The 23,158-nt window shown below is 42.4% G+C and overlaps 1 protein-coding gene across 1 annotated transcript; it reads right to left on the reverse strand.

The window, feature by feature from the left end:
* Positions 1-2,190: 2,190 nt before the first annotated feature.
* Positions 2,191-21,659, reverse strand: itpkb (inositol-trisphosphate 3-kinase B). The gene is made up of 11 exons (XM_054762670.1): positions 21,344-21,659; positions 18,794-18,958; positions 18,135-18,525; positions 16,982-17,875; positions 7,934-8,033; positions 7,416-7,453; positions 7,163-7,338; positions 5,837-6,041; positions 3,998-4,099; positions 3,623-3,694; positions 2,191-2,400 (listed from the first exon to the last, which is right to left on the reverse strand). Exons 2-11 carry the CDS (start codon positions 18,838-18,840, stop codon positions 2,191-2,193), a joined length of 2,235 nt encoding a protein of 744 aa, XP_054618645.1. The 5' UTR covers positions 18,841-18,958; positions 21,344-21,659.
* Between the last annotated feature and the right edge of the window lie 1,499 nt (positions 21,660-23,158).

Here is a 23,158-nt window from a genome sequence, read left to right on the forward strand (position 1 = left end):
AGGAAGCAGTGATGAAGTAATTGAATGTTTTTACCATGTCTGTGGTTTTTACACTGTCAAAATATAACGCATATCTCACACATATCTAACACACACACATACTGTTGATCGCATTTAAAGGAAAACTGCACTTTTTTGTGGAATTTTGTCCATTATTCACAATCCTTACGTGAGACATGAACGTACGTCTTTCTCTTTTCTGTGCGTTTTATAAAAACAGCTCAAAAGATGCATCTAATTAATGCACGTAGTGGGACAGACTTATATTATCTATAAAGCCCGCTGTTAAAACACATAAAAACAACATTTTATCTGTCTGAGAGCCAGGTAAAAAAGAGGCACTTCTGGCTAGCGAGCCATAGGTTCCCTACCCCTGCTTTAAGGGCTTGACATGATCTTCAAGCAGGCAAGAACACACAAAGACTGTATTATAAGCATTTATCGTGTCAGTTATTTTCTGTGTCCCCATAATCAAATGGCCTGTAATTATTAGTCCAATTTCACACAAAATATTAACAGCGTTATGGGGTTGTAATTTGTCTGAAAATTAAAAATGGAAAAAATGTAATAAAATAAAAAGGGTATTTTTTTTATCTAATAAACTGCTAAATAATGAATAATGCATTTAAACATATTTTATGAATATTACACATTAGATTTTATGTAGTTAATTGATTTTATGAGCAATTAAAATCAAAATTGAGCAAAATTCAGAATGAAAGAAAACACACATACAAATCTTCTGTCACCATTTTTTTTAAAGAAACCATCCAAATAATAATAAATATACAAACCAGCAAAACCAGAGCAAATGTAATACCTGCTAACAAACAGTTTTAAGTGCACATTCGGGGGACATAAGTCAAAGATTTGGTATTGCAGCAACATTTAAGGATGTTTATTCTCCGTCGTAGCTTAAAGAGCAACAGTAACAGAATCCACTTGGTGCGACAGTTGGTTAAATAATCAACAATTCAAAAGCAAATTAGCCTGCTACCTGCACATGTGGGCTTGCAATTCCTTTTAGTGTGTGCAAAACAAAACTGATACTTTTTAATAAGGCACTGCATGGACTAAACATTGCTCCAACTACTGTATAGCCATTGCAAACATTTACTTGACACTATGCATTAAGGCACAACAAGCAAGAAATATGAGAACTTTTGCTGGGATTCCCTGGAATATTTGTTTGGCCACATGAGGGCAGCAAAAACAAGTCGCGCGTCTCTCCAGCTGCTACATGACACTCCTGGCTTTTCAACAGGAAAACTGCACTGTAAGACACAGATTGCACAATACCGCTCGGGAGGAAAACAAAACAAACAAAAAATCACAAATTTATAGCACTTTAACCATCCAACAATTCACCAAGTAAGCATTACAACATCGGTCCCGTCTTTCACCATGTCGGCAGATTCGAATGAGATAGGACGGTAGCACACACTTGAAGACAAAAAACACCCCGCAGTGTCACGCCAAAAGCAAATATGTTATAAATAGTGAAGCACAAATTCAAGAACGACCTTTAGATGCAAATAAACATGCACTCATTTAAGACTAGAGAATAAAATACACTATAAAACATGGGAGGATAATCCATCCTATCATTAACAAATTAGGGTAAAACAGTCAAGGCTCTACAGTTTAAATAAGAATGCTCACGCTAGGAAAAGTGTTCAGCAGGACTGGACTGCACTAAAATCATGTTAAAATTAAAAAAAAAAATCAGCTAGTGACTGTACAGTGTTTGAACAAATCCCACGAGAGACGGGAAGCACTTGTCTTAAATTAGCATCTTGCTCCACTAACTGATGAGGTAAAGCACACTTGACCAATTTGTAACGATGTGAACTGTAATCATGTGCAGAGACGTTTCTAAAAGTCAGGCTTAATCAATTTTCCGTATTAGAAATCTTACATATGTATAAAAATAGCTGGAAATCAACTGTTATGGCCTGAACGGTTGGTTTTGAATATGGGAGGTTTTTATATGTGACGTTGTACGTCACTAAAAACAATGACCTTGTCTTTCCTCAGACTTCCACTGGGGTGCGCCAAAGTTTAACTTGTCATAAAAGGTTTCACAAGTTTGTTGAATTTTTTTGTCACATTCAAGTGGCAAACATCTACAAAGGTCTGATGTATGTCCTCCCCAGACGTATAAGGTAAGAAACCCCCCCCCCCCCCCCCTCATGTTTCAGTGTCCAACACACAAGAAATGATGTCCACCAAACTATCCAATCCGTAAAGGTAGCCATCCTCCCTGTTTCCTTCCTGCCAGGAAGTGCGGTGGTTTAGCTCCTCCCCCTCTGGGAGAGCGGTGGTCTTCCCAAAGTCGATCATCCACACTTTGGCCCTCCCCTTGCTGTCGTGGACAAACAACAAGGAGCTTCCAATCACCTGCACAGAAACACCCACTGTTAAAAGAGCTTAAAGGGTCCCTGACATGACATGAGGCATCAGCTTTGCTTAAATATGTGATATATTGTTTTTAATTATGTTCTACATTGTTTGATTTTTGAAAGCGAATGGTAAATTTGCAAAAATTCGCAAAAATTACATTTATAGTTCATGGCGCCGGCCATGACGAGCTAGCTCTCGCAGTTCAGCCAACATGGAGACACCTCTCAGCTAAAGTAGCGTAAACAACCACTCAGGTAACAAACATAGCGGTGTACGAAACAGACGATGTTTACGGCGATTATAGCGAAGAGTTGAGTGATGTGTCAATGAAATAGAAAACTTGCAGAACACACACACACAGAACACAGAAGACATGGAGATGAGGATTGGTCGCCTTCAAAACACAGAATGATAATTGTAAATCACTCGAGAGTTGCTTGTCCTTCAATTACTGTTTTAAATTGGCTTCTTAATGAGCGTAAAGGAGCTTTTATAGTCTGTTTGATTGTATACGTGGATAAAGTGAACAGTGAACATAATGCTGTGAAAAGTTATTTACATAAAATGTATAGTGCTTTGCAGCCTTGTCGCTATTGTGGAATAGTGTTTAGAAGACTTTATGTAAACAAGACATGACTTACTCTGTTCTGTGGCAACTTTGACTCAGTGGTCATTCTTCCTTGTCTTGTGTACCGGCGGAATAGCCTCCCTTTTCAAAATGTGTTTATACTGTGCTTTCAAGCCAAATGCTTCTTGTAAAGGTGTTCCTTCGAAGAGTCATCAGTGAAAAGATCACTGCAAAGAACAGAACTCGAGAGAGGCGTCCATCTGTCTCTCGTTCTCTGCACTTGCTTCGTCCATTGTTGTCTTAAACCTTCGTCTTTTGGAAAAGAATACAAACATCCAGCAACAACACAACATTTTTGCATGACTACTATTTTGATGAAAAATATACTGAACCAAGTCGACGGTCTACCTCAAGAAGCGTTTGTTTACTCTGCTTTATCTGAGAGGTGTCACCCCGATCACTTCCGGAAATGAGGCTGAGCTGTGAGCTAGTTTGTCATGCATGGTGCCATGAACTATAAATGTCATTTTTGCGATTTCATAAATAATTACAAACAATATACAGTATAACATATTTAGAAAAGTTGATGAATCATGTCAGGGTCCCTCTAAACATATTCCTTTTGTCCATCATTTTGGAGAATCTCATTACCTCATGGGTTTTGAAGAATGGTGAGATCTCCAGGGTGTCCCTGATTTCCTTCAGCCTGCCTACGTAGCCGTTCTGTATACACACACACACACATACACACACACGCTTGAACATCGAGTTAGCCCAGTTCTGAAACAGAAGTGGGTCATTTATGTCAGTCATAAATGTGCTTTTGGCATGTGTGTCTTGTGTAACAAGCTGAACGGTATACTATTGATGTGTGTGTGAGTGAGGAGGAAGAATGAAAGGGCACACAAAGAAGACAAACAAAAACAAGGCTGCACCTGCACACACAAATTGATGCCTAAAGTGGTCTGAACTAGGAATTCCTTGGGGGAATCCTCGGTCTTGTGCAAAAAAACAAAACCCGCTTACCAGTATGTCCTTGTTGCCTTTGACAAAGTCATGGAACGCTGCCATCACTTGCTCCCGCGTCTTTGTCCTCTTAAAGTCTCGGTTCACCGTCCCGTCCTCTTTCTGGAGAGCACAGGTGAACCACAAACCTTCATCACAAAATGTCAAACAGCCCAGTTTGAAGTAAGGAAGCACTCCCACTCCCACTCCCCTTACTGTATGACTGTTTGCTAGCAGAGGCCCGATAGTCAACTCTATTTCTATTCAAGTATTTGTCAGCAATTTTAAATAAGTGTCAGAGGTGCCACAGTAGTGTATTGGAAGTGTGTTAGCCTTGATGCTGCAATTTAGCCGGTTTAACTAACGAACACTTTTCACACATACGCCGTAACGCTTCACATGTCCAAACGTAAAAGCGAGTACACCCCTCACATTTCAGCTAGTGATGTGCGTTACCACTGATTTTGTTTCCCATCCGATACTGAGTAAAATTCAGGTTCGTATCGGCGATACCGATCCAATACCAATACTTTGTGCAAATTCACCTAATCTGTCTGGGAAATTTTAAAAAGTAGTGTATTTCATACCACAGCATAAAGAATACAAGACATTTAATTAATTTAATGCGAGCGGTGATTTGTTCCACTTTGTTTGCCGGTCCTTGAACGCACCATCTAACTTTCTCCCACACTGCACAGATAGACTATTATACTGAATTTTTCCCCTTTTTCTTTCATCTCATACTTGGTCCCAAACGCTGATTCTATGTGTGAATGCATAAAGATAAGATTTGACGACCTTATTGGTGCTAATGTGCATATTTGTGGGGCACAAGCTCTCTGAAAAACAAACTCCAGGCTCGTACTGATGGATGGTGGCTCTGTACTCATTTTGTGCTCTTAATTTGATGTTCTTCCTGTCTTAGTGTCTCTAGGGACACACTTTACTGTAACAACATAACTAAAAAGTCACTTTTGCATAATAGTGGACCTTTAAACAACTTACGCAAGTAAAAGGTGAAAAAGTGATGTGAACAGAAAGGGACGAAGGATGGCACCCTGTGGAACACCTACACTGCCACATCTTCATTTAACTGATGTAAATCTGTGACACAATCCCCAATCCAGGTTACATAATATACAGTATTAGTCTTGAGGTACGTCGTGAACATCAAGAATCGTTGGAGCCAAACTTCCCGGCTTCTTGCGAGGCAAGCAACTCTTGAGAGGAAGGAAGGGAGGACAGACAAAGACGACAAACAATGGTGAAAGGAAAGGGATCATAAGGAGAGGGGGGCTGTTATTTTCGGCAGGGATTGGCAGGCGTCAGTAGCAGCGCCGGCAGGTAGCTCAGTGGATTAGCAGCAGAAGCAGAACCAGACAGACTCGCGTTTTGTGTTCTGCTGGCTGCCAAGCAACAAGGTAGTATTTGGAGAGACAACAATTTTTTTCCCCTTCATGGTTCAGGTCTGGGAACAGCTCTCTAACACACACACACACACACACACACACACACACACACACATCCCTGTTTCTTGGGATAACCCTCAGTGTCATGGCAACAGACCACCGGGAGGCCATGAATGTCCTTATATAGTCACGAGTGTGTGTGTGTGTGTGTGTGTGTGTGTGTGTGAGTGAGTGAGCACAGTGTCAGGGCCAGATGCTCAAGCCCAACCGAGCTGCCACCGACAGGCCTTTGGCATGACAAAGAAAGAGACGTACCAACGTACACTTGAGTTTCTGCTCAAAAACAGGAAGTTAGATCACACCCTGAAGGACACCACGCCCACAAGCACATGCAAACACACAATGCTGGAAGGAAAGACGCACACATCCTTCTTCTGTGTGTGCTGGCTACCTTGACTCCTTCTATCCTGAAGCCCAGCGTGGCGGTAGAGCTGATGGTTTCCCTCCACTGCATGTATCTGGGCTTGGTCACAGCCTTCTGCTCCTTCTCCTCGGGCATTGGCGCCTCGGGGTCCACCTCAATCATCTTCTGGTACATGTCCGGTCTCGGGGTGGGCTTTTTACGGGCCTTGGTCAACTCTTCCTCCAGATACGTCCTAAAGGATTCAGGGTGAACATGGACATTTAATCACGGCCTGCAAACCTCACGGAAGAGAGCAGACTTTTCAGGAAGAGATAATTAAGTATTGAAGAGCAAATGTTCCAACGACCCTAAACAACTACTTCAAGGTCAAATGTAACAAGATTCCACAAAAAGAGCAAAAAACACATTTGGCCCTGATGAGATATAGATTTTAAATTCAAAAGCATTATAAAAGTTGCAGGCCTCTACAGTATAGGGTGTATTTGGTAACTTAGATTGTTGCCATGTGCCAAGAGCCATGCGATTAAAATAAATATATTTATCAATCATTTTAAATTATTAAAAAATATATATAATACTTTAGTTACTGAACATATTTTATTGTATTAACATAATAATGAAAGAAATGCATACTATGCTAGTACATAATTAGAATAAAAATAATGACTAGGGGGCTCACAAGATCTCCCGAGATTAAAACATGACAAGTTTTCTTGTCAGAAAAAAATGTCTTGTGGGCACCTGGCCTGGAACGTAAAAAAAATGATTTAATTACACAATAAATGAAAAAGTACTTGATCAGCAAAACTTGCAATGACAATAATAGAACGTAATTAAATATATTTTGTAATGTTTGTACATTTTTTTACATTTTGAAAATGATTCCAAAATATATATAATATTTTAATGATTTAATGCATTTTATTCCATATTAATTAAAAAATGTATACTATGCTGGTGTATCATTAGAATAAGTATAGTGACACACATTCAAGTGTGAAAATGTATTCTAATTTTTCTGTGCTTTTTTGTTAAGGCTTAATTAAAAACGTCATAGGATTTGATAACGGTGTGATTTTTTTTGTAATTCATCAACGCCTTCATCAATGAGGATTGCAAACAAAATTGTACTGCAACACGGTGGACATGATAAAAAAACATAAATCCAGGATGAAAAACTGATGAAAACAAACGTCCTTGGCGGAGATAAATAGCACGACATGATAGCGGAGCAGTAAACAACCACCAAGGACATTGGCTGTCGTCTCATGACATGTGGTTCGTTTAACCAATCAGTGGACTTGCGTGTGTCTTGCTCCGCCCCTTTATATACCCCACTGGTACTTGTCTCACCTGACTCCCATCTTGCAGTCCATCACGCAGGGGTAGTCAAACTCAGCCAGCAGGTCCTCCATCTGGTTGTACTTCTGGCCGTCCTTCTCGATGTCCCCATGGTAACCGGGGACATAGGGGCAAAGCACGTCCCTCATCAGCAGGGACAGACAGCGCTGCTCGCATTCACAGTGTTTCTACAAAGGACACGGTTCTGACTTGACTTAACGACAGGGAGGCACCGAGCAGACAAAGGTGCCGATTGTTTGCTTACTTTTAATATGCGGCCGTTGGCTCCGGCCTTGAAGCTCCCTGTGAAGAGACACGATGTGTTAGCTTTCAGGACGGTCAAACCAGGTCGAGCTGATCTGAACGGACGCCCGTGACATGTGGCGCTCTACTTTTGCCGCTTCCTTTTAGGGCCCTGACGTGTAGGACCAGCCGCGGGGAACCACCGTCAACTTGGTCTCCTGCACAAATGCTATAAAAGGCCCATCTCTGACCTCCATGTGACCCCCAAACACGCTTTCTGTGTGGTTGATCCCAACTTTTTCAAGGGAAAGAACACACTTAGTGGCCTTCACATCAACTCGAGTCTAGCCAGCTGATTGGAAGTGTACTTCGTCAACAACACCGGATGTTTATATTGTGGTTTGCAGTGGACGACACTCCATCATACTGACACACGTTTATGAGAACATGTAAACTCATGTTAAGCGGGTAAATTAAATCACTCCCAATAGAAAGTCTTACCAAACTAGAACATAGTGTACGCCACTTCCGTCCTCATACCTGCGTGCCCTGCCAGTTGTATCCAGGGATATTTCTTCTTGAAGGACATGACAAATGGAGACCAGTGGACCATGTTCTTGATCTTCTTCCATGACTTGTGCTGCAAAAAAAAAAAAGACACCAAGACAATCATGAGATAAAGTGATTTAAACAGAAAGCTGTTAAACTGTGGAAGATAACCAGAATAAAGAGAACATGATTTCAAACAATTCCTCCATAATCATCATTGTTGTCCACAGGTACATACCTTTTTAGCATTTGCATTTTTAGCACTTTTAGGGCTATTTTTACTTAATTTTTATGTATTTTTATGTACAAGTGGCTAGTTACGTTTCTTTTTAAAGAATAATTATTGTTGGCACTTAGTTAAAATGGCTATTTTTACATGTTCATTTTTCACTTGTCGAGGTAACGGTTTTTCATAGAAGCCCGTTTCCCCCACGGAAAGAAAAAAAAATCCCAATGGTGCTAAGTAATAATTATGAGATAAAAAGTCAAAATTAAGAGATAAAACGTCATAAGTTTTACTTTACTTTAAAAAAAACCTTTTTATCTCATAAGTATGACTTTCTTATCTCATAATTTTTACTTTTTATGTCATCATTTCGACTTTTTATCTCGTAATTTTGACTTTTTATCTCACAATTATGACTTACTATTGGGATATTTTTTTTTCTTTCAGCGCCGGAAACAGGCTTCCATCATTTTTTCTTAGAATTGGAATAGCTAACAAGAAAAAATTAATTTAAAAACAAATCTTGATGGCTATCATTTTTACTTTCCCCCCCCACATTTGTTTTTCAATGATCTTGCTAAGGAATCATTATTTTGCGCATTTGGTTTTCATTAAATTTGAATAATTTCTTTACATTTTAGAATGTTTTTATTTATTTAACTGTCAATTGATGTAATTATTAGAACGTGCTGCACTTAATTGCGTTTAATTGAATAAAACTTCCCTGACTTTTTTCATTTGAGTTTTTTGTTTAGATTTACAAAAATGGCAAGTTTAAGTTGAATTTGGAAATATTTAGTTGTTTTTATTTGCAGTGCGGGACACCATTTATTATTAGAATGATAATGATGTTGCCCTCTATGGTTGCAGCACAGATAAAAAAGCCCAAGGCAAATGTCCCACTAGAGCTACTCTTGATTTTCATGATTTTTGACCAGGTGTGCGTCAGAGACATAATATTCCAGAAACAACACTATACATTATGCTTATTGAAAGAGTACCGGAGTGGATCTCGGAGAAAAACAACGTCAGAAGATTTCATCTTTGTGGAATGGCGGGAAAAACACAAGTTAATACACACGCACACACAGATAGATGTGTCCCCAACCACAAGGGAGTTTCTTCCATCCGTCGATGGCCTGCTTCTCCCACACTCTGTGTTTCCTTTCACTCCAGAACACGTTGACCCGGCTCCAGAGGGTTGAGGTTTCCCTTGGCAACCATTGAAAACACTTATGGTGTTTCTCCAAGGGCTCTCCCCTTCAACTCTCGTGACACACACACACACACACACACGCACGCACGCGCGCACACACACACACACACACACACACTCTCTCAACATGTTGCTTTCCGACCAAATCTTTACACAAGGGGATTTATGTCTATGCCTCTACATTAAGAGGGGGGGCGGAGAGGACACAAGGACCAAAAAAGGCCTGACGTCACCCAATGTGGGCCTGATGAAAATGTATTGGATGATAACATGACTATCTATGGCTGCGCACTCATATCGATCTTGGTGGCTCTTGCTCTGTGAAGCAGCCAAGAGTCACATGAGGAGTTCCTCTCTGGACCACAGAAGGAAAGTGAAGAATGATGAATGTATTATGAAGCCAAAAATATAAGTTTGACCTTATCTCTTAATTCTGACATTTTATTGCATAATTTCAACTTTTTATCCCATAATTATGACGGCGATATAGCGAGGGACGCCTGTAGTAGCACAATGATGTTGCATGGTTCCCACTAGGATTAATAATGTACTTTTCAATGATGCTCTAACATCAAACGTGGGAAAAATCGATCATCTACCTCACGTGTTTGCGCCACGTTTGAGAGAAGTGGTGCTCAAATCTTACTTTTGAAGAAAAATGCCTCATTGTAGTGTGTAGGCTTCGCTACACATCGTAAAATAAAGCTCTGACAACTGTCCGTCAGTCAGCTACAGAAGTGTAAGTTTGATCATGTTGTTCTTCTACAGTGACTAGGCTAACCTAGCATGTTGTTCCAATGTGAGAATAATGTTTCCACTGTAGCTCACATAGCTAAGCTAGCTAACGTTTGTATTCTCCTGTCCCACTCCTCAACATTAAGTTGTTGTGTGTGATATATGACATCTATACCTATTACAGGCAAGAGAGCGCAGACCTGCGCAGAGTGTATACTGTATATATGTACATGTAAAAAGTAGATAAAGTACACAATTGCGCTTCTCGGAGAGACTCTGTCGGGGACAGACGTGGACAAACACAGCTCATTAGCATTAAAGCTACAAACACACAAGACTGTCTACATTCCAGCATCAAGGCGAACACACTTCCAATAGGCTATGGTCTCCTTCCAGAGATGGCGACAACAGTACCTGAAGGTGGACGACCGTAAAAACGAGGACAGCACCTAGTGACGCAACGACGCTCCATAGAGAGTACGACCACATCATTGCAGTAAAACCATGCAGCTTCAACGCAGTAACAGCCGTGATCAAATATGCGCCTCTCTTGTTGCAAATGCTTAAAAAAAAAAAAAAACATTACTCGGAAGGCACAAGCACGTGTTAGTGAAGAACGGGGGTGAACAATTGCTCATCATTTGATTGGCAAAACAGCCAACCAGCAATTGGGGCATGCAAATATCCATTCCGGTTACCCACCATGTGTGGAAAACATTGTGGTAAGAAGCAGGGTACAACTGGGAAGGGCATTTCCCACTATTAAGTATGGGAGGAATTCATGACAATGAATCAATTACTTGTCATTTTGATCATGTTTGAATAAATTAATGTTCTGAACTCCTATTTCCACGCAGGTGTGGATGGATGTGGGCCTGACCTGACATCATGTTGTTTTTTTCATTGACTTTAAAGAAACATGCACTTATTAGGATGGGCAATATCTGGGTTTGAATCTCCGCTGAGCATCTCTCGTGGGTGCTAGGCCTGGGACGATCGAAAATAATTGAATTAACCACACAATAAATGAAAATGAACCTGATCGTTTTGCCGGCTTCAATATATTGCCATGTGAATGCGTGTCTGTTTTCCTCGTCTCCTGCCTCCAAACAGACAGGAGGAGGGTTCACTCTGTGCGTTGGTTTGTTCCATAGAACAACGGCATGAACAGAGTGAGCCCTTTTGTCAGTCATACAGTGTCTTTGTCTTGGTGGGTGGAGGCGGGGCCGCTAGCATACACAAAGTGAAATGATATTAGTAGTATTATATTATAAAGTACCTACAGTATATATCAACCCAATCTCGTGTCTCGTCTTGTCTGGTGAAGTGAGTGCCTCGTGACACCTCTTGTACTGATAAGATTAAAGTGTAAATAATATGCTCATCAACTACTGGCATAATAATGAACATTTTCAAGCTTTTTTCCAAAAGTATTGGGACACATTGCCATTCCATTTACAGCAAGTGTAAGCAAAAAAAACAAAACATGCTGTTCCTAAGCAGCCATAACAGCTTCCAATTCGCTGGGAAGACAGACTACAAGAAGTTCAGTGTGTTTGCTGGGCTTCTTCCACACCAAACTCACCCAAGCATGCCTTTAATGGACCTTAGCCCTTCCCCAAAGTCTTCCCACACAGTTGCAAGCCTACAAATTGTCCAAATTACTGAAGATTTGGAGGGGGTTACTCTTGCTCTCCTATCTGTATGAAGCCACCAAAGTTTCCATTGAGAGAGCACAAGACAGCGAGAGGGGAAATGGTAAGCAAAGGAACTTCTTGAAGACAGGAAGTGGAGGGGGGGGGGGGGGGGGGGGGGGATGCCGCTTGCCTCAGCTACAGTATTTTCCACATCCGCCGCTGACCACAAACAACAACACAAAAAGACAGACACAGAGAGGACACAAGGGGATTATTGATACAGTGCCTCACATCTTGATCATATTGATATTTGACATTGAAATCAGCTTCATTCGCTGCTTTGTGGCTAATTGATGCGACAGTATCAAGATCTAATGCTAAAGACCTTATATTCAGTGTGTGATGTTGTAATGTGAGGTAGGCATGCAAAGATGGTGTGTGTGTGTGGGGGGGGGGAAGCAGGATTGGGGGGGGGAGACACTGATACACGCTTCTTTTATGAGGGAGAAAACAAAAACTCTGCTATCGCTCACCAGCTGGTTCTCTTGCGAGAGACAAACAACTGTCTGCAAAATTTAGACTTGGCAGGAACACACACACAATTGCACTAAATTTAGAATGCTGTGTGTGTGTGTGTGTGTGTGTGCGCGGTCCAAATTCAAAAACAAAAGGCATGCCCACGTCAGTAAGGACGTGTCAATGCTGGGTTGTGCAAAGTCATCATTTATTAGCTGTCAGCTGTAAACGACGATTAACTGGTGTCCCCCCCCAGTGCAGGCTGTTAAGAGTTTGACGCACACACATCTACAGCTGTGTGCGAGGGAAACTCGGTTTGACGTCACGGGGTTGCCGAGCAACAGGCGGCTGTGGTAGTGAAGATTTTCCACTGCGGCGCACAGCGCAGCGTGTGTTTTGTTTCTCTTTGTGTGTTTGTGTGTCGCACTTTGTGACAGTTGTGGTGTCTGCCGGGAGGGTGTGTCGGGGTGTGTGTTTCACAGAGTAAACTCTATGGGTGTAGTCATCATTCCTAACGACATATCTGTATATGTTTTTAAAAAAAAGTAGCTTTGCAAACTCGCTAGGTGTCAATTTAAAAGAATCAGTGAGGGGATGAGAGCACCTGGGCACCAATTTCATAGCAAATTGGTGAAAAAGTAGTTAGAAAAGTAGCAATCATACATGTGCAGTTTATCTTATCTACCTCTGTGTGTCCTTTAATATGTGGGTTGCACTACGCACCTGTGATGTGAAACTCAAGCACATTACACTTGTCGCACTGTTGTTATCTCTAAGTGCAAGCAGTTTTTGCCAGCATTTATCTGTTTGTTTGTTCGTTTGTTTGTTTGTTCAAAATAACTTCAAAAGTGCTGAATGGATTTGGATGAAATTTTCAGGTGTTGTCGGAAATGGGATATGGAAGAACTGATTACATTTTGGGGGTGATCCGGATTACGGTCTGGATCCTGGAATTTTTTTAAACAGATTCTTTGACATTGCGAGATAGCACCATTTTCGGCATTTGTGCGTATAACTCCACAAAAAATGGTAAGAGCACAAAAATACAGGACAAGTTTCCAACAGGTTCCACAAAACTTCGAAGACTCCAAAAAATGTAGGATCATTATTTTGGTGTGAAGCACAATATGGGGGGAACTATGGCAGTTGGCGGAGGTCTGCGCTCTCCGAGTGTTTTTCTAGTCTACAATGAACTTAATGAACTTATCAGCGCTGTTAATGCTGGCTGAGCAGTTTGGTCCTTGTCGCTATTACAGTAATCCCTCGCAACTTCATGCTTGGCAGCTTCATTCTATCGCGTGTTTTCCAAAATATCTAAATGAATAAATCATGCTGTTTTATTGTTGAATATGGTCAATTATTAGTAAAAACAAGGGCTAAATGAACTAAAAGTCAAGACGTTATGATGTGTAGTATTCTATATTGGCCACTAGGTGTCAGTAATGTTACTGTAATGTTCAGTGAGACACACGAGCAACAGACTTGATCGCCGGAACAACAGGTTGCAGGTTTGAATGATCTCACAACAGGCACAATAATCCTTCACAGGGGCTACTGTTGCAGCTGTAACCCACGCCAAGCTAAAACTCAACTTCCTGTCTTCCCCCCACTTAGCTCACCTAGTACTGGAACACATTTACAGCAACACACACAAGCAGGAGTGTTTTTTTCTCTTATTGGGTCTACTATATTGGGTAATAGGAGTGGAAAGGTGACTATAGGGGTGTTGTTTCATGTCTAGAGGGCTCTAAAAATGTTTAAAAAAAACGTATTCAGAAGGTCGTGAACAGGTTTGCTATACTGTAAATATTCGATTTATAAATTAATTTCACAAATTCTATTTGAAAATTCACTTATCACGGTCGTGTCTGGAACCAATTAACCGTGATAAACAACACAGTCCAACATTGGTTCTGTCGCCACTGCATTGCATGTGTCACGCAAAAGGCACTCCTTAAACAACAAGCCGCTGGTAGAATCTCACCCAAAGTATTGCTAAAGAGGAGCCGCTGCGATGATGATGATGATAAACGAGTTGAGCGTGTGTGTTCCTTGGCTGCCAATTTTCCTTGAACACAAGAACACACTGGCAGCGCACATGTCTTCCTATCTTGGAGCGATGCCCTGGAGTCAAAAGATCAGCCAGACTGTGCCTAAAAAAGGCTCTTCCAGCCTCGAACCAGTCGGGCCTGAATGCTGGTGGAATACAAGATGATGTAAAGCATACAAAAAATGAGCACTGCAACACGTACTTGAGAGAGGGTCATCAAAAGGAGGAAGAGGGGAATTAACATTCTTTTCTCTGCAAGCCCATGATGACGGTTTAAAGAAGTTCTTCATGCATCTTTCTACCATGTTCATTGCCCAACAGAAAGACACCATAGCTGGGTTTGTGTCGCTGTTGTCAACTCGCTGCTCAGCATTGACTCTCAGCCACATACCACTTGCACGATCAAGCATGCTTAATATGTTGCTGCATGTCCATGCAGCCATGCCAGGTTTCATCAGACAAAAGGTGATGAGCTACAGGCACGGGCGCACGAGGATTGGAATCTTGGTGCGGACACGGGACAACGGCGTTGGGTTGGTGGTGGTGGTGGTAGGGGGAAATCCAGACTTGAATGACAAATGCATCTGTAAACCTTCATTCATCTGACAAACAGCCTGCAAGACACGACTTCTTAGGGGCAACAAAAACGTGAGCGGAAATATGCAAAGAGCAGCGCTAACCCTCCATTCAAATCCATCAGCCAAAGTAAACAAATTGCAATACATGACACCTGGGAGCGTCGGGGCATCGTTATTGGGAAGCCTGGTGTCACGCTACTGTGCTGTCCATGCATTAGCGCACTTGTAGCTTTAAAAGGTAGCACCCGATAGTGTATTCATGTTTCTGATCCACGTCTTATAGGTATTTAACAGTCTTTATGTTGGAGGCAGAACACTACTGTCATACAGAGCAGTAGTTCTCAACTGGTGGGTAGGGGCCCAAAAGTGGGGGGTGGATCCATTCAAGGTGGGTCACAAAAACGACATTAAAATGTGTAATATACAATCAATGTTTGAGATGTCTGACTTGGTTTTTTGAAATTATTTTAAAAGTCATATTTTAGTCATCTTCCTGTATTGGTCAATATTCATTGCACAGTTGTAAGTGAAAAATGTGATTTTGTGGTCTTGTTTAGTGCAATTTTTATATTTAATTTTAATTTATGCATTATTGGTATGCATGCAGTTATGGTTTCTCATTTTCTTGACAAAATGTATTAATACATTCTTGTAAAATGCATTTTGGACATGTTTCAAAAGACGACAGTGGTCATTTACATTTGCTTGGTTTGACTTAAATGTTAAAGTATAAATAAATAAAATAAACACATACTACATACAAAAATATATTTTGTAATTATTTAAAAGTGTAGAAAATAGGAACAAATAAATTAAAATAAAAATGACCAAAATAAAAGTGTAAAAAATAAATAAATAAAGAGTTGATGGTGACAAAATGACCACTGGAAAATGTGGGTTCCAGGTTGAGACCAATTGAGAAACCGTGACATGGAGGATCTTTTTAGATCAGAGGATTGCTGAAAACGGAGTGCTCCCGACATAGAGGATCTTTGATTTGCATTTTGGTGGCAGATTCCTTAAAAACAGCAGGTGGCTCCTGTCTTATAGAGGTGGTGTTTTTACTGGGGTTTTTGCAGTACAGTCCCCGAAAGAGCAACTCACTCCTGTTATGTAGACTCACATTTTGCATTACATTCTTAAAAACAGCATATTATTCATGTCATATAGAGCAGCAGTCCCCAGTCTTTTTTAGTTGACGGACCGGTTTGCGTTCCAACAGACCTCCAGCACACCGCAGTACAGTGTTTGCAGTATATTCCTAAAAACAGCACAGCACTCCTGACATACAGAGGATCTGCGATTAGCGTCCACAAAAAACAGCAGAACGCTCCAGGCATATGGAGGATCTTTGCCTAGTATTTTTGCATTAAAGTCTTAAAAACAGCAGAGCGTTACTGTCATACAGTATAGAGGATCTTTGACTAGCGTTTTTGCAGTAGTTCCTATAAACAGCACAGCGCTCCTGTTAAAACATAGAAGATCTGTGACTGGACTTTTTGCAGTCAATTCTTATAAGCAGCAGAGCGTTACTGTCATATAGAGGATCTTTGAGTAGTGTTTTTGCAGTAGATTCCTATAAACAGCACAGCGCTCCTGTTAAATATGGAGGATCTGTGACTCTCCTTTTTGCAGTAGATTCCTAAAAAAACAGCACAGCACTCCTGTTAAAATAGAAATGATCTTTGACTAGTCTTTTTGCAGTAGATTCTATAAACAGCACAGTGCTCCTGTTAAATATAGGGGATCTGTGACTACCGTTTTTGCAGTAGATTCTTATAAAGAGCAGGGCGTTACTGTCATAGAGAGGACCTTTGACTAGCGTTTCTTCCAGTAAATTCCTATAAACAGCACAGCGCTCCTGTTAAATATAGAGGATCTTTGACTAGTGTTTTTGCAGTAGATGATAGATAGATAGATACTTTATTGATCTCAAAGAGAAATTCACATTTTTTTTCATAGATTCCTATAAACAGCACAGCGCTCCTGTAAAATATAGAGGATCTTTCATCTGTGACTAGCGTTTTGGAAGTATACTCCTAGAAACACAAATGCCCCTCAAGTGCCCCCCAAGGACTTACTGCTTTCTGTTGAGAAGTAAGTTGCGCTGGGTTGAGAAGCTGCTCCCCTCTCTCTGTATCGCTGGATATATCCTCCTCCGACTCTTCCCAAGACGAGGAGAACCCGGTGGAGGAGGCCGAGGAAGAGGACAACTTCCTGAGGGAGCGTGCTGAGGCATTCGACTGGAGCGTGAGGCTCAGACTGGGACTCGGGGTTCCGCCGTGATCCGCTGTTTGAGGATGGCTTTCTAGGCCGTGGTCTGTGACAATAACGGCGGGGATGGAGGGAAGGACGGAGGGAGTAGGACGGTCCAGCAAACAAGGGGGGATCTTGCTGCTTTGAGGCCCAGGTGAAGCAGCGGTGTCTGGGTTAGCTTCCAGCATGATGCCCTCTGTCTGGAGCAGCACCTCCAAACCCGACTGGTGTCCTTCTCTCATTTCTCTCTCCCTTGAATCTCCGTCATCTGCTGGTGTTTGTTTATTTTCCTTCTCCCCGCTGTCCTCTTTTATCTCTCCATCTTTGGCTGCCTGCGCGTCCGAGGTCTCCCAGGGGCCGTAGACAAGAAGCGGTCCATCTAAAGAGGGAGTTTGTATTGTTTCTGAATGGCCACCATTCTGACCACACAGTGTCTTTGCCTCACAGTAGTTTATTTTAATAACACTACTTTCTCCCCTTCTGCCTTCTCCTTCCTCATCCTCCCCTTCTCTCCCATTTTGGAAAACAGGAGAAACTTGACTCTGGTGGGCCCGGTTCATTGAGCATTGGAGGTCTGCGTTGCGATGGCTGGGACGGGGCGGAACTTGGCCAACCACCGTTCGTCTCGCAGAGCGAGGGCTGCGTTGAAGCTCGCTGTTAAGTACGTGGGCACGCATCCCAGAAATGTGGGCCTCGAAAATGCCCACTTTTCCTTTGACCTGCAACACAGAGAGACAGGAGAAGGCTTGAATTGAAGCTCAAACATAAAGCATCAAGCAGTAAAGTTTATGTGAGGCGGTTTATTGCATTTCTACAGTATTATCAAGCTGACCATTGAAATAGAGCTCAGTGCATCATTGGTCTATGTCCTGGCTGCTCATTACAAGTGTAAAAACAAAAGAAGAAGAAAGAGTACGGTGGAATTTACACATTGTAAAGCGGTATCCTTATTTTTAGACTCGAAAAACAAACTCTCACCTCCACGTTCTGCAGCTCTTTGTGAATCTGCAGCAGTTGTGCTTGGCGTCTCCTCTCCTCTTGCCTCTCTCCACCTCCTCCCGCTGCTCCCGACTCTTCCTGCTCGGCCCGTCCCTCTGCGCCGGGCGAGCTCAGCCGCCGGACCCGCTGGCCCACGTTGACCCCGAGGAGCTCCGGGCACCGCGGCGAGGGGGAGCGAGCGCGAGGGGTGACAGCGAGGGTGTCGCCCGTATGTGCTTTAGGACTGGTTGAGCTGTAGAGACCCGTGCCCAGCAGCTGGCAGTAGGTTCCCCGATCTGGAACTGGCAGCACCGGCCGGCCAACCGGGAGCTGGGAACTATCTCTGGAGCTGGTACCAGTGGAACCTTGCTGGGTGTGAAACTGATTACCGCTGTAATCAGGCAGGAGAGGACGATATTGAATAGGGCTTGGAATCTGAGGGTACCTCACGATCAATATGCGGAAATACTGTGATTATCTATATAAATGGTGAATCGACAAACTAAACAGGAAAGATGAAAAAAGTTCACAGTGGCAATATTTTAAAAGTACTTTTTAAACATGATAATCCATCATGAGGTGAAATATCATGATAGTTCACCATATGTGATATTTTCAAACTGCTAAAATAAGCTTTTATTAGATCAAGATCCACTTACCCGTTCATGATTCCAAGGCTGTTACGGTTTAAGGCAGACGCTGCCATCCCCGCAGCCAGGACAGGGGACCTGAAGGCTGGGTACACATCTGACAAGCTCCCCTTCAAATGCAGGGAGTTCCAGAGAATAGCTTGGAGAGTCAGCAGAGGCCAGTTTGTAGAAACCCTGTCGGACACAAAAAGAAAGTCAAATCACATCAAATTAACTGGAACAAGATGTCAAAAAAAAGAAGAACATTTCAAACACTGAGACTTTCCATCCTCGGACACCCGTCCACCGCTTAGTGCGTCACGGACGGAGAAGATTATTCACAATGTCCTGAGAGCTAGCCTCAAAAATAAAAGATAACCATTGTTCTGACTGGAAGGGAAAATAACAAGAGAGACAAGGATGAGGGATGACCACGACAGAGAAGGCGAGGAAATTGGTTTCACAGTGTTTTGGAGAAGATGAGATTTGTAGTAAGCTGTGGATGGAAAAAAAGCTGCCTGCCAAACATTCTTATAAATAGAGAGCATTTCTTTTCCACAGTTGAAAGCCTCGGGCCATCATTGGATTGACTCAACAAGCTTTTACTCAGAAGTTCACTGCAATTCAGTAGCAGTATCAGACACTAGCGAAAGTTATGGCAAAGCATTGGGCAAATATGTTGTAGCGAAATAATGGAAAGAATTATAATTCTTCCCAAGTGGAGGTGTTTAAGTACCTTGAGGTTTTGTTCACGAGTGAGGGAAGGATGGAACGCGAGATCGACAGGCGAATTCGTGATGCGGACTCTGCATTGGTCCGTTGTGGTGAAGACGGAGCTGAGCCGAAAGGCAAAGCTCTCAATTTGCCGGTCCGTCTACGTTCCTACCCTCACCTATGGTCATGGGCTTTGGGTAGTGACCGAAAGGACAAGATCGCGGGTACAAGCGGCTGAAATGAGTTTTCTCCGTAGGGCGGCTGGGCTCTCCCTTAAGGTGAGAAGCACTGTCATCCGGGATAAACTCGAGTAGAACCGCTGCTCCTCCGCATTGAGAGGAGCCAGATGAGGAGGCTCAGGCATCTGGTCAGGATGCCTCCCGGACACCTCGTGGGGAGGTGTTCAGGGCACGTCCGACCAGTAGAAGGCCTCGGGGAAGACCCAGGACACGTTGGAGAGACTATGTCTCCCAACTGACCTGGGAGAGGAGCTGGACGAAGTAGCCGGGGAGAGGGAAGTCTGGGCTTCCCTGCTTAGGCTGCTGTCCCCCGGGACCCGACCTCGGATAAGCGGAAGAAGATGGATAGATGGATGAATTATAATTCAACCTGTAAATATGGGACATGGCTAATTATATCAGCTCGTTGCACTTTTTACTACTGACAGAATGACAGAAAATAATCACTGGCCCAGAGAAAATATCAAACAACTTTCTGTAGGTGACATGTTGTTCTACTTCTTAACAAACGAGTGGAGAGTGCATCAACAGCGCCTCTGCTGGCTGCGGCCAAGTCCTGCACTCCATGTTGCTTCAAGACCCAGCTCATCAGCAATTAAGCCAATTGATTATTAAGGCCAATCCTAGTTGAAGTTCAGCCAAAGTATACTGCTTTTCTTATTATAAACCCTGCTAACTGATCATGTTGTGTGGTTCAAATGTGTTTACAAAGAGATATTTTGCTTTCTATGCCGGTCCAAGGGAAAGGTTTGTGTCTGTGTTCCACGGCAACTCATCCAAACTTGAGTGAGAAACCCAATCTTTCCACACTAACTAATCACTCGAGCAGCAAGAATGTGAAGAAGCCTCTCAAAGCCCCTTTGGCTCATTTAAATCCTGCTGGTATTCTCGTCATGTGCGGCCTTAAACTGCCCGAGGATGTTCTTCCGCTCCAAGCAGAGAGGAACAAACACCCGTCTTTCCTCGTTCTTTGGGGGCTTGGGGTGAGGGGGGGGTCGGGAAGTGACACAATTGCAGGGAAATAGTTCAGTTAGTGGTCAAAGCCAGGATCATCTGAATCAGAGTTGTTAATTAGCGATTAGGGAGGATTGAGGAAGAGCAAGAGGGGAGAAGATGGATTGTGGTGTGTTCTGGCTGTAACTTTTTTCAGTATCTACACACGTGTCTCTCTTTTTCTGTTGGTTGTTTGTCAAAGGCTTTTTGAATGAAAAAAGGCACATGTTCTTAAATTAACCCTGGAATGTCTACATGCTGGAGCAACTGGGATGGATTGGCAAACAATATGGTACAATTTCGCCTTCAGGCCCTCTTGTCGGCGTCTTTTATACTGTAAATCTTAAATATTTACTTACATATGAACAAAGACTGTCAGTTGAGCTGACAAGCCAATATTGGGGGTCAATATTTGCAGTATTTAAGATCTGGTTAGACAAAACAGTAAGGTGAAAAGTATGTAAATGATTGTGAAAAAAATATATGGATAAGTGCGTATGTGTATGGATAAGAACACAAGCGAATACAATAGTGCTTGTACATTATAGCCTACTGTTGTTACATGAATATAAACATTTGTATCAGAGAGAAAAGCTTATGTAGTAGTCTTTCGTTATTAAGTGGAGTGTCCTACCTTACAAGCTCTTCTCTGCAAGATGTCTTATTTTAAATGTCTCAAAAATGATTAAAAGTCAGTGTTTTAAGTTTTTTATGCGCTGCTCTTAAACTTGTTCGCCGTCCGAGCTAGCCAAGAAACTTCACCGAGACTTCCACACAACATGAAGGAGACCGTCTTGCTTGAATGTTTTCCCCTCGGTTCGTGTCGCTAAAAGCCGGCAGAGGTGACACCCGGCCCGGGAGAGGCTGTCCGGGAGGTGCCTGGCGCCATGTGAGCAGCTCCGCAACTCCATCCACAAGTGAGGAGGATCTCCATACGCCGCCGCCTCTCGTCGACGCGAAGCCGGAAGTGACCAGAAGGGGGTGCGCGCGCACCCACAAACAAAAAACGCTCATTCAAGGCGATGGTTCGTCACAGCGGTGACGTCACTGGCCATGCTAACCGGACTGGAGAAACTATCGTTATTCAATTCAACTTTATTTAAAACGAGACAATTGACAACCAGTGCTGAACAAGAGGTGGAAAGAGTACGAAAGTATATAAACACTCAGGTAAAAGTAACTGATTAAATATGTACTCAGTGATGGCACCGTTTACTTTTAAAGTATGTACAGTCGTGCAAAAGAAGGAAAAGGTAGCACAAGTCTCAAACTTAAGAAAAAGTACAGGCAGAGTTTAAAAACAACTTTAAAAATCTCTGCAATTACAGCAAAGTGAGTGCATTTCTTCCTTTTCATCTCTACTACTACTAAACAACATTCCACCTTTGCTCACCTGGGATGCATGGCGATGAAGTGGTATTAGCACTGTTTCCCACAGCAAGAAGGTTCCGGGTTTGAGTCTCAGCTCGGGCCTTTTCCATATAATTATATAAAAATAGAAATATATAAAAATACTTCTTACCATTAAAGAAAATTGTGGTGCTGCATGGTTTGGCACCGTACTCCTCATCTTGCTTTTTTTTCCGCCATCTTCTTCATCTAAAGCACGTGTCAAATCCATGGCTCGGAGGCAAGATCTGGCCCGCCACATCGTTTTATGTGGCCCGCGAAAGCCTGGATGTAATATGCGAAAAAAAACGGGTACTCCGGTTTCCTTCCACATTCCAAAAACATGCATCTTAGGTTAATTGGAGACTCGAAATAGGTATGAATGTATGTGTGAATGGTTGTTTGTCTACATGTGCTTTGCGATTGACCGGCGACCAGTCCAGGGTGTACGCCGCCTCTCGCCCGAAGTCAGCTGGGATAGGCTACAGCATACCCGTGACCCTAGTGAGCGAGGATGGATGGATTAATAATAATAATAATAATAATATCTGATCATGCAACAAGCTATTCTATCATACTTTGCTATCAACAATAAATACCTGAGTGTCTGCTTGTCACTCTGACTTATGATTTCATAGCAGCCTATCCATCAGTTTGTTCATCAAAAGATATAATTATCAAACACATGGGCAATCATGTAATAAAATCATGAGGCAATTATACATTTATATTAATATACAGTATATTCACTGTTACAAGTGGCCCTAACTGCGCTGTGGCTCTCATTGAAAACGAGTTTGACACCCTCGATCTAAAGGGTTGGTGCTGCACAATTAGCTAGCGGATTATTTGAGTAAAGGAGGGAAGTTCTTGAACTCTCAGTGACCCGGGTAGGCTACCGCATTATCCAGTCATTATCCAGTAAAGTTTTGGGTCTGACACGGAAATATGGGAAGGACAGCTGGCATTGGCTCTGGCCGAAGAAAATGGATGGATGGATTCAAATGCATAAGAAAGTTTGACATTTTGAAGATTATTTCTAACACTGTGATTTGTGTAA

The sequence above is a fragment of the Dunckerocampus dactyliophorus genome, chromosome 19 (assembly GCF_027744805.1).
Source record: "Dunckerocampus dactyliophorus isolate RoL2022-P2 chromosome 19, RoL_Ddac_1.1, whole genome shotgun sequence".
Lineage (NCBI taxonomy): Eukaryota > Metazoa > Chordata > Actinopteri > Syngnathiformes > Syngnathidae > Dunckerocampus > Dunckerocampus dactyliophorus.